Source organism: Psittacula echo (genome assembly GCF_963264785.1).
Source record: "Psittacula echo genome assembly, chromosome: 4".
NCBI lineage: Eukaryota > Metazoa > Chordata > Aves > Psittaciformes > Psittacidae > Psittacula > Psittacula echo.
This window is the reverse complement of record NC_137738.1, coordinates 50,284,550-50,297,084: the sequence shown is the minus strand read 5'-3', so window position 1 is coordinate 50,297,084 and position 12,535 is coordinate 50,284,550. Positions and strand designations below refer to the sequence as shown.

At 34.9% G+C, this 12,535-nt stretch overlaps 1 protein-coding gene across 1 annotated transcript; it reads right to left on the bottom strand.

The window, feature by feature from the left end:
- Positions 1 to 763: 763 nt before the first annotated feature.
- Positions 764 to 11,980, bottom strand: TMEM244 (transmembrane protein 244; the record flags this gene model as incomplete). The annotated part of the gene is made up of 6 exons (XM_080615851.1): positions 764 to 858; positions 1,756 to 1,800; positions 3,577 to 3,702; positions 6,588 to 6,661; positions 7,202 to 7,287; positions 11,948 to 11,980. 6 exons carry the CDS (start codon positions 11,978 to 11,980, stop codon positions 764 to 766), a joined length of 459 nt encoding a protein of 152 aa, XP_080471977.1.
- Between the last annotated feature and the right edge of the window lie 555 nt (positions 11,981 to 12,535).

Here is a 12,535-nt window from a genome sequence, read left to right as displayed (position 1 = left end):
GGAGCGTGTAAAAAAGTGGCTGTCAGTAGCACTTGCATTTCCTCATTTTCCTCATTCCAGCACAGCCAGGCCATAAATAGATCATTAGCAAGAGAACAGCCTGAAGCTATTGTAGAAAACATTTGTCTGTAGCATCCCTGGAAGCAAGGGGGTCAACTAAACATTGGAGATTGTACATCTCGTGTGTCTGCTGTTGTCTTGGCCAGCTTCTGTGTGAAAGCTTTAAGATGGGAAGAGATGCAGAGCTCTGTGCTGTTCACAGGTTCTTCTTTGCTAGGGGTTTGTAAGTAAAGACTGCTTTAAAAATCCAGTGATTTATGCTAGATAAGTGGACTTTAAAGTTTTGCAGTGCTTGTACAAGTTCAGACTCCAGCCTAAACTAAAGTCAACATTGCATAGAATACAGTAGATAACAAGCACCCTGAAAACATTCAATTCAAATCTGTTTTTCTCTTTTTCTTGTGAGATTTCACAAGAGAGTTGTCTCATTGCTCCTATCCTCCTTATGGTTTATTGCATTTTAAAAAAAGAGACAGGATATCTAATTATTTGTTTAATGGAAATTGCACATACAAAAGTTAAAAGCGATTACATGCCACAGCTAAGACTGATGACATTAACATTGAAAACAAATTAAGATACAAGAGATCTAGTAAGCTAAATATTAGCCTTATGATTAGACAGTTGCTAACTTAATTTTAATTATTTTTTAATGAGACCATAGAATTCACGTAAATAAAAAGACAAGTTCTAGTTTTCCTTTTCAAAAATCATCTAAAATTGGGTAAATGAAGTTGTCTTTGAATAAGCAGTATGCCAAGATCTGTCCTCCACAAATCATTGAAATTACTCCAGATCCTGAAAGAAAATATATGACTGTTGTACATTAAGTTTTATAGTGGAATACAAATGTTATGTTGAAACCTTAAAAAGTCATTCTCTGTATCTTCAGGTTTTTTTTAAAAATGGCCTGTTTAGTTAAACATTTTGCCCAAGGCTTTAAGCACCTACAAAGCCATCAGCCCCAGCAGCTACTGATGCAAAACCAGTTTCGGGACAGGGAATTTATTTGCCTGTCCCCATCATTTATGAATTTACTGCAGCTGTTGATCCTTGTTACCCATCACATAAAGCAAGGGCAGAAGCCAGCCCTTTTCCTTTAACTATTTTTCAAGATAATATATTCTAGTTCAAAGCTATGCTTTTAATTTTGCAGAAAATTAAGTGTTCAGAAATATAGGTTTGCTATTCACAGTAAGAAAATGTGATGACTGGGATTTATCTCAGCTGTCGTAAGTACCTGTGCATAGTATTTATAAAAATTGCCTCTGAAGGTGCCTGTTTCTTTCCATTGATTATAAGGGATAAGAAAGAAGACTTGTTTGGACAGCTGCCTTTCTAACACCTGAATTAAGTCAGATAGTTTGATTAGTCAGGACTTAATCATGACTTATTTCAAGAATGTGAGTGTATCTGCTGTTCATTAGCTAGATTAACATAAGCTGAGTACATTCTGGTCTTAGAATATTTTTTTAGGCAAGGCAAATGTTAGCCCATCATTACTTGCCTGTATCATTAAAAGAAGTGTAAATGAAAAGTATATATCTAGTCTTCAAATTAGAGATATGCTATATTATTATATATTAATCCTCAAATTAGTGAGACAACAGACATTTAATAGAAACAATTCATAATGTAAATACTAGTTTTCTAGGCAGATTCTACCAATTTAAACTTTAAAGAATGTAATTATACCTAATGCCAACCACCAGTGTAACATGAGGGGGAATTCAGATGTAACTGCAAGGAGAAAAAAAGGAGAAATGTAAATTGTTTAACAATAAAGATGGGGACATGCAAGTATTGCATTATGTTATCAAAGGTCTGCTTAATTATGTTTCATAAATTATATGCTTCACACTTATTGAAATTGAAAATCCATATTTAGGTCCTGATCATTCATATAGTTGGGCATATCATTAAGCTTAGCCTGGTGAACAATCCCACTGGAAGTCAAGTCTTAAATCTAGTGTGTGCTAAACAGAATTCTTCGACTCTGTGGAAGAAATGCTTTTTTTATTACTTACGTGTACACAATTTAGCACAACAGAGATATCAATCCCCTGGTACAGTGTCTACATATTGCTGCGATCCAAATAAATTAAGCTGCCTGACATTTTCAGTTAAATGGGTGATGCAGTGTGTGACAGATAGGTTAGGGTTGCACACCACAAATTAGCACTATTGCACGGTATGCTCTCTCCTGTGCCAGGCACTGCCCTTGCCTCGTGCAAGCTGACCCACATTTCCACTGTATGATCAACTGCATGACCCAGCATTGTCAGCACCACCACCACCCCCACCCCCCCCCAAAAAGAAAAGCTGACAGGACTGTAGAGCTAGTAATGTATGCTGGGGGGTCATATTCTATACGCTGGCAGCTCAGTTGGCCAGCAGAGATTTGGTTGGCCATCTGAAAGAAACAATAACAAATCCGGGGTTGTTCAGACATCAAGATGCATTATCTAATATAATTATAGAAGATAACTTCCTGCATAAATTATATATAAAGTTGCTTTTGTTGTAGTTTTTGTAATTCTTCGATTTAAATACTAAAGTTATTCATAAGGAGCAACAGTAGTTTAAATTCCAGGAAAAAAAAAATGCTTAATTTCTTAAGATGAAGTTTCTGTTGGTCTCCAGCTTAACCAGTTGTGGGAACTGGGGAATCTCGGTGCAAAATGCTCAAAGGCAAACGGATAAAGCATTGGAAAATGGAAGATGAATTTTTAGATAGTAGGGAGGGAGTCCTAATTTGTGAGTAATATTTTTTCCTATGTCTAAATTCTAGAATAAATACACTGAGCTCATTGTTACAGGAGAAAAGGATCCCCAGATGGGCTCTCGCAAGGATGGTGTTAAAATATATTTCCTAATCAGTTATAGCAGCACTCTGCTAAAAGCATGAGAAGAGGGAGCAGGTTACCAGGTGCTGGGAAAAAGTGATGATGAATCTCATTTACAGCAGCCAATTCTTTTTCTTTTCTTTCCTTTGAGGGAAAGAGTTTCAGGGCAAAAAAAGATGCTTCAATGGCAAAACACTTAATTTTCCTCAATCAGATTAATTTCAAATGATCTAACTTATAACTTTGAATTGGCTTTGCTGCAGCAAGCCTCATTTTTACTCTGAACTAGAGCTGAAGTGTTAATGAGCAGTTCTTAAAGTGTCAGGACATGGGCAGCTATTAGTTTCTTGAGTTAGAGAAAAACACACCTCCCAGAGCTGAAATTCTATCTAGGCTGGATGTACTTGATATGAACTGCTAGACTATGAACTAAAACTCTGAATTTCTTATAAGAAACTAGTATTTTAAAATTCTGCAGCAAAACCAGAATTGAGTTTAAAATGGCAGGATTTAAATACATGCATGAGTCAAATGGCTGGAAATTACAGGTATATATTTATTTAGCATTAAGGAAAAAATAAGTTAGTCCAGTAATCTAGTAAATGAATCATAGTTGATTGGTTCTTCAATTTGTGATACTAGGCATATATTTAGCAGTAAACCTACTTACCAGCTGAAGTTATGATGATATGAATAATAGTAACTGTTACGGCATAATCCCAAACCCATTCTTCCACAACCAGGGCAAACAGCAGACCACAAATGAAGAAAGTTATTTCTAATGATATCACAAGAACTGTAAATGAAAATAGAATATTTATGGCAAACACAGTTTTGGGATGCTTTTTCTCATATTCAAAATGATAACAATAGGAAGTTAAAATGTCTGAGATGGTTATTAATTTTTTTTACAAGATCAAATATCACACTAATGTCTCCATTATAAAGTTCATTACTAATTTTGCCACATACATCTTCATGAGTTGTATCCTAATTTGCCTATAGACTTTCAGATGTTATATACTTCATGTAAAAACAAAAGGATTAACAGGATTATGACCAGTATCTATAGCCTAGAGAAGAAATAACATGGACATTTCACTTATGAACCCTCCACACTCTTTGAATTATGATGCCGAATAGATTTAGCTGATAGTGACTTGGATAAAATTTTTCTCATCCAAACCAGAATTGTGTGGTTAATAGATTGTTTGGTATGAAACTTATAGCTTTCTGCCTGTTGACTTCATAGCATCATTTAGGACATATACCAGAATATATAAAGATATATATCAGAACAATTAGAACAATTAAGATATGCAAGGGGAGACAGAGCAGAGAGCCTACAAGGTGAGTAGAGGCCATCCATCTGTATTAATTTTATGGTACGTACAACCTGGAGCCTGGCTTTTCTCAGTGCTGTCATAGGTACCATGCTGTCACTATGCCTGACATTCAGCAGCGAGCTCTGTGTTGTGTTAAACCATAAATGAGGATTACCAGAAAAGCAATAACAACCACATTATGTTGTCAAAAGAGACCATTAAAGTTATATGATCAAGAAAATTCCTTCTCTCAGTGACAAAAAAAGTGCATTTCTTCCACCTGTTTTTCCCCTGGAGTGTGCCAAGCCATGTGGTGCCACCAGCCTGCATCAGCCACCTTCCCTGATGTGGGCATAGCTCTGCAAAAGCAGTGGCAGGACAAGCTACGCCTCCCCTGTAGGCAGGAGAACAGTCTGGAAGGCACGAGGCAGTGACACTGAGAATGGTGAGGAACCTCACACGGCTTTTGATGAACTGTATTCTTCAACACAATGAGGAAGTAATGCTTAGCTTGTTTTACTTGCTGTTACATGTAACAGGATAAAAAATAATAATTTTCAGGGGAAAGTTTGATTTTATGCTGAGTGGGTACCTGGGTAGCAGGGGGTTAAATGGAAAAACGTGAGATTTCTCTTCTGGCTGAATGAGTTCCCATACAACAGGCCGTAACAGTGCGTTTGTAATTCATATGATTTTCCATGTAAATGCATTTTATTCTTTTTCAGTATACATACATATGAAAGTTGTATTTTTAATAATTCTTTTTTCACTGTTGCAGTAACAAAATACCTAAGATTACTGTAGTTGAGTAAAGAGGCCATCATTATCTTTCAACCCCGTATTTAATTTATACATTTGGCAGCATTTTGCACTTTCAATTTTATTCTTTTCTTTATATAATTTTTTAGAATTTTATAGAATTTCTTTATAGAATTTCTTTACAGAATTTTATTCTTTTCAATTAGCGCCTACTGTATTATAGATCTATCACCCAACAGTTTAAAAACATGAAAAAAAATAAGAAAAATAAGAAAACTGGAAAAAACACATAGGTAGGAAAGTGGGAAGTAATGCTGCAAAAAATTTAATGTTTAGCAATGTATTTTAGTATTTTTAGTTTATTTCATATCATGATGACAGTATCACTTTAAATTGTGCCAATAATTTCATAATTTAGAAAGTATGCATAGCGTAGACAGATGCTGTTCAAACTTTTTACAAAACTGGGCCAGTAATGACACCTCAGTTCTCAGCTGACTTCATTTTTATTTTGAGGTTATCTTTTAAGGACATAATTTTGTTTTTAACAGGGACAAGAGAGAATCTTGAGTAAACTGATTTTCATTTGCAACACCATTCAGACACCTTTGCTCTGTCTCTGTGCCCACAGAATTTAAACAGATCCAGTTATGTTTTGCTATTCCATGTTATTTCATTGGGTGGACAGAAGGGAGGGTGGAATACTAGCCAGTAGCATGAAATAGTTGCTGTCTTTGGCATAAAACATGCTGCATCAAACAAGCTGATAAAATTCTTGTGGGAAAAAAAATAATATTGAGATACAGTAATTACATTAGGGCCCTTAAAAGTCATTCTAATTGAATATGATTTAATTTTCTTTTCCACTGCTGCAACCAAAATCGTCTTTTTTCCTCTGAAATCAGTACTGAAACTGTACAAATATCCATGCATTTCTATTACTCCTTTTAACCTGATGAACTAACCAATTTGCATTTGAGCTTTACTTACTTTACTGGCAGATAATGTGGTTTGCCTTTGTAAAAGAGATCACAAATCTGGTAAAACTTAAGGTTGAGAACTTCAGACAAAAATGCATAGATTTTTATTACGGTATATAAATTTATGCTTACGGTTTGAGCTATAATAAAACCCTGAAATTTTAATGCTCACTGTATTAGGCATTACCAAAGCAAAATTTCCATTATTTGAGTGTATCCTAGATCTGGATCTAGTAATTTACAAGAAATTTGCTGCAGTATGAAAAGTAAATTTACAACTCTGTGAAGGAACTTTACAGAGAATAGGTAACTGTTCTGCAATGAACATGAAACATCCTGGCAAAGCAGCAAGTTTTGTTCAGATGATGCAAGATCAGAAGAGCCACTCAAGGAAAAGTCTTAACAATCACTTGAATGACAACTAGCAATACAGAAATGAGAACTGCTGGCAAGATAAATAAGCATTTAAATGCAGTGTAGTTGAAATATAGAAATCATTAGTATTACTAAACCAATAATTTAAAATACTGTCTATAACAAAGATAAGTTTATATCTACATGCGATCTATTGTCTTGACTGAAGGAAAAAAAAAAAAAGAGAAACAAACTTCAATTACCTAAATAATAGGGGTTAATCCATGAGGGATTTGTCTTAAAATCAAAAGGTGCCAAACTATCCCACATTTTAATCCTGTGGAAACAGAATGAATAAATTCAGCCAGAGATCTTCAGTAATGTCTTAGTGATTACATGACATACGAGTGCTTTTAAATATGATTTCAAATGGAAAACTCTGGGCTTTTACAAGCTTTCTAGGTCCCATTCTGTGTTGTGGTCTTGCCTTTGCCCACTTTTATTTACAATGTTTGGCATTTTACATGCTAATCAATAACTTCCCAAGAGAATATAATTTGTCTTTTTATCGACTATAAAACCTTACTTTTCCTTTTTTTATGTCATCTTTTCTCTTACACTCAGTTATTTATCTGGTGCAAGTGTAAGGAAGTATATTAGAACCAACATTTTATATTAGTTTTGAGCGTCTGTTTGCCAATTTGCAAATTTGAAAGAAGGTCCAGGTACAATTTAACTAAATTTGAAAAATGTGTTCACAGAGTAACTGGGACTGGATGTCTCCAGTCCAGAAGCTTCCTTTGAACAGTCATAGCTCTGCCCATCATATGGAGTTGCAGTATGCCAGCATATTAGACTAAAGACACGGAAATCTTACTTGAATACTGCGAAGCACACAGATAGGACCACATAGTACACAGTGTAGAAAACTACCATGCATATCAACAGGTTAACCAGAACAACCTGCGAAAGAGAAAGATAATAAACCTAAGGTCATGTTCACATCAAATACGTGATTTTCAGAAAATAATTCCAGATTTCTATCAATCATAATGTAGGAGAAAAAATAGAAAATAAAATAGACACATTTTTTTGCTATTGCTTATTATATACAACTTGCTAAAGCTCTTTGGTGGATTTCAGTGCCTAATGTGTGGCTATAATGCACAGCTCTTTGTTTTTATCATGTATTATAGGACAAAAGACATCCTTTTCCTGTTTCTTGGCATCTTTATTTTTTCTGCTCTTTGAGTGAGAAAGTAAGCCCTTTCTCATTAAATATCTAGGGCCTCTTCTGGAATGAGGGATTAATGAGCCCAGGGAAGTGAAGGAGTTACCATGCCTGGATGTATATAACAGACGTGTAGATGTGGTGCTTAGGGCCATGGTCTAGTGGTGGACTTGGCAGTGCTATGTTAGCGGTTGGACTCGATGATCTTGAAGGTCTTTTACAACCAAAATAATTCTGTAATTCTGTGATTATTGTATACCAACTACTTACTGAATTTATAAATGTTCAGAAAATGAGGACATTTCCTGACAGTTATTACAGAGAAGACCTTGAGAGTTTAAGTTCATCCAGATGTTTAAATAAACCTAATTTTAACTTAAAAGAAGTGCCATCCTTGCAAGTATGATGAAACTGTATGCACATTAATGTGGAAAATTGTAAAGCGGTAACTGTTAGATTTCCCATCATCTAGAAAATGTCACCTTAGTGCTTACTTCCAAAGGTAAGGGTGTATACAACTTATATCAGTAGTGAGGGATTTCTGTTAAATACTTTTCAAAGTTTAATCATTTCTGAATTTAGTCTAAATAAATTCCAACTCCAAATTGAAAAAATACCCATAAAAATGTAAGTTTCGTAAAGAAACCACTATCTTATGATCCAATACTGTGTCTTTAATGAAAGAGAAGCACTGTATAGATAATTATATAAAGGATATATATTTGCTATGATATCTTGCTAGCATTATTTTTTTCATTCAATTTCAGTGTCTTCACTTCTAAACTGAAGTGCCAGAAGGAATGCAGCCAGAGATAAGCCTGTAAGCCTTCACCTGATAAAGTTCATAAAATGCCTTGAGATCCTTTCAAGTGAAGCGTGGTTCACACATCTCCAATCATCTAAGCTGGCTTCCTGAATTATGCAGACCCTAGGACTTGTATTAATTCTTACAGGGATAATGTAAAACTATGTTTTGAAGGATAATGTATTTTGGTAACAATATCAGTCTTGCTAATGTGGAACACTTTAATTTCTGGGTTTCTGTGATGTATCAGTGACATTCCAGATGTTTATTTGGGAGGATGTGTAGCTACATTTTGCTTTTTGATATTAAAGCATTCAAGTTTCTGTTTTAAGAGTAGGGTATTGTATAAATTATTAACCCAGGTACAGCACACATAAAGAGTTAAGACTTTTGTTGCCCTTTCTCCACTTTGGCTACCAAATATTTGAAACTAGCAATGTGCGTTTACCTGACTCATCTGGTAAGACTTCCATAGACCTCCAAACTATGATCCATTATGCAATAATGATCTAAGGGCAACATAATTACAATATACAACATATAGTGATTCCATTATTAGGTAAATATACTTTGACATCTAAATGTGAGCCCTAAGACTGCACACTTTTTTGTTCCCTGCAAGATCTCACACTGAATTTCCCCTGAGATCAATGGAATGGAACTGACAGCATAGAATTTCAGAAGTTTTGCAGATTTACAGGACTCCTTGTATGTTGATCAACAATAAATTTAAAATGGAAAAATGAAGACTAAGATGATGACATTTTCTAAATACAGATATTCATTTAGAAGTAAAGCCATAAAAACTGACCCTGCGTAACTGAAGCAGTAAAATATCAGGGATACGATGCAATTTCTCAATGTATCAGAATGGCAAGCAGAGACTACGGACTGTGGACTATGCATATAGTGAAGCATTATACCAATGCAAAAGATGTCAGTCTTTACCTCTTTGAATGTGACAACATATTTGCAATGCGAATGAATGTTAGAAAAAATAGGTAACAACTAATAAAGGAATAGGACTCAATTCTGGAAAAAGGTAAAAGACATAACATGTGTATAGGTCGGTTTCAGGGACCAAGATATGGGAAACAATAATTGCATATTCATAACTAAAAAGGAAGAGGAGTTATTTGGAGGACAACTAATAATAAGGGAATGAAACCAAAACCCCAAAATATAAGGTACTATGAAGTTTCAACAGTCATTTAGAAAAGTTTGAAAGAGACTTGCTCTTTTTATATATTTGCTTTTTTATTCAAGAATTTTTATCTAAATTGGTTATTGGGTGTCCTTAGCATTGCTGTAGATTTTGAGGATAAATTTAGATAATGTTCTTGACAACTGACTGAATATTAATAAAGGAAAAAAATGTTATAAAATATTTTCAAGTCCCCATTTTTAAATAAAACACAGTTGGCAGGTGAGATGGCAGTGAAAAATGTAACACAAGCCAGCTCTAAAATGCAATTTCCATTTTAACACAGTTTGTTATATGTTGGTAAAAGGAGCCCTTATTCCTGGAGTCAGTGACCCTGAAAAAGCCTGTAGATGAGCATTAGCTCATACTAACTCGTTTTTATGGGCTGCTCTTGCAATATTGTGACACAAAAGCCCTTAAGGCTTTGGGTTTTAAGGTGGGAGATGAACAGAAACAAGGAAGAAGTATTACCTCTAAACACAGCACTGCGAAGACAAAGTGGCATCCAATTCCGTGCCAGCAATTTTTAAAGTAAGTTAAAAAATTAGGAAGGTGCAGAGAAGAGCCACTAAAGAGAGCTGATGGCTAGAAATGGCATTGAGGGTTTTTTTATTTTCATTAGGACTACAGCCCTAAAGAGGTCAATCTGTTTAGCTCCGAGGGCTGATTTGATTATGATGGATAAGCACCCTCACAGGCAGAAAATACCAGGTACTTAAGGGCTCTTTAATCTATCAGAAAAGCCACAAGAAGTAAACAGTTACAAGTTATAGCTAGACAAATTTGAAAGATGTGTGAAGAACATTTTTAATTGTAAAGGCAACTACGCAATGGAACAAACTGTCTTTGGAAATAAATAATGCTTCAAAGCAAAACCAGATGCGTCTCTGGATGAAGTTTCACTCAAACATCTCTAATGTTCGCTTCTGGCCTTAGTTATTTGAATGGCTGTGTTTTGGATAACGTTTACAGAACCACCCGACATTGACAGAAGTGTGAGTTCTGTGAATTTAGCAAAAGATTTCTTTTTCTTGAAAAGTTCTAAATATTGAATAGTACATCTACCTCCTACAAGGAGAGGGAGTGAGAAGCTTTAGTTTCTAATGCAATAAGAGAGAAATCCACCATGCCTGTACAAACCCATACTTGTCAATAAGTACGTCTAGCACAGTTTTGCTTCTTTTCCTACACCAAAATAAAGCCAAACAAAAACTGAGAACAATTAAGCTCTTCAGCCAGGTTAGTGAGAGCTAAATGCAGCTTTCCCATTTTCACTGTCGTCTTATTCTAAATTAAAATTGGCCAAATAACCCATTTGATCACTTCTTTTTCACAGTGTAATCCATTGGTGCTGTAATGTTAATTGACTACAATGTGACATGCAAGTTTGGCAGCCATGCTGCCTCCTACCCACCTGAAAGTATCTCTAAGCATTTGAAGTTGGCACATTTTTGGTGGGGATAATTTTAATTCCCTTACTCTGAGCAGACACACATTTCCTGTATTTCTCCTTTATTCACTGCCCCTCCTCTAGCAACTGCCTCCTTGAAGCCTTATCTGTTCTAGATACAGTTTCGTACTGTAATAAAAGCAGTTAGGCAGGACTTAAGTAAAAATCACAAAGCTGAAGGATGGCTGTGAGCCAATGACCAGTTGACCTCTAATTATATAGTAGGTGAATTCCTACCATCCCTTGAAGTCAGCAACAAACTTTCATTTGTGTCAAAGGCCCAGTATTTTTCTCTATGTAGCCAGAATATTCTTAGTCCCTGTTCTAAGGATGTAGTCATGCATTAGGTATAGCATGCCTTGCTTAGTTGAGTAAACTAAGGAAATGCATGTAACATGAAAATGAAAACCCTTTGAAAATTTTCCAGTTGCATCACATTCTACTTAATTTTTTTCTTTTTATTTCAATTTTCCACTGAAATTTAAACATATATTTTTTTAAGTCTCAGAATACTTTTTACTTTCAAACTCTTCCTTTCTTAATATTCAGGTATTTCAAAGCAAAAAGAAAACAAGTTAAAAACTGCGGGGTCATTTATTCAATGTTAAAGAAACAATCTTAGGAAATCACTGGTGTCATCAAATGTAGGATTTTGTTAGACACTTCCAAGAATAATATTAAAGGAACTACATCACATATGTTGAAATCCTTTTTATAAGATATATTTTGCAGTACTTACTTCCAGCACTATAGTATAAATTGTCTTTTATTTTGCGGTTTGTTGGTTGTTTGTTTTTTTTTTTTTTAGGAAGAAAACATTGAAGAACACTGTAAGAATGAAAGCCACAGCTTTTTCAAGCCCCACAGTAGCTGTCTAATTCTCTAAATACTATCTGGTGACATACAACACTAAACAAACTCAATTCCCTTTACCTTGGTTTCAGCAGTTTTGACCTTGAGAGCCATGGACACATGATGAGTGAAAGAAGTGCTGTTGCTATATTCCATATGCCAACATCAGCAGGAAGAAGCAGCTGTTTTTCACCCAAAAAAGCATTCGTATAGGTGAGTATAGGACAGAGTGAAGTAAGTAGATTGGATTAAACTGAATTGAGACAGAAGCCATCTGTGAGCTAACTGTAAGCTGCTGAAGAATAAAGAGGAAATCCTACTAACTCATTTAGTGTTCATACTTTTGTAGCTACAGTCAGCCAAAGCACATCTGTAATATACCTTGCCTATTTAGAAACAACATTATTAACATTATTTTCTACCTTCTATTTGTTTTTTTCAGCACTCATTTGGTCACAGTTCCTTGGTGTTATTATACCTTCCTACTTTTAATTAGTTTTGCAAGTCCTAATTCTATTGACTATGTAACATGTAAAGTGGTACATTCTTCACAATGTTCTTTGATAACATTCATCTTCTGACCATCACTTTCTTACATCAAGTATAATTCACATTAAATTAGGCATAAGTAGATTAAGAAATGACAGATTTATGTTATGACTCTTCTTT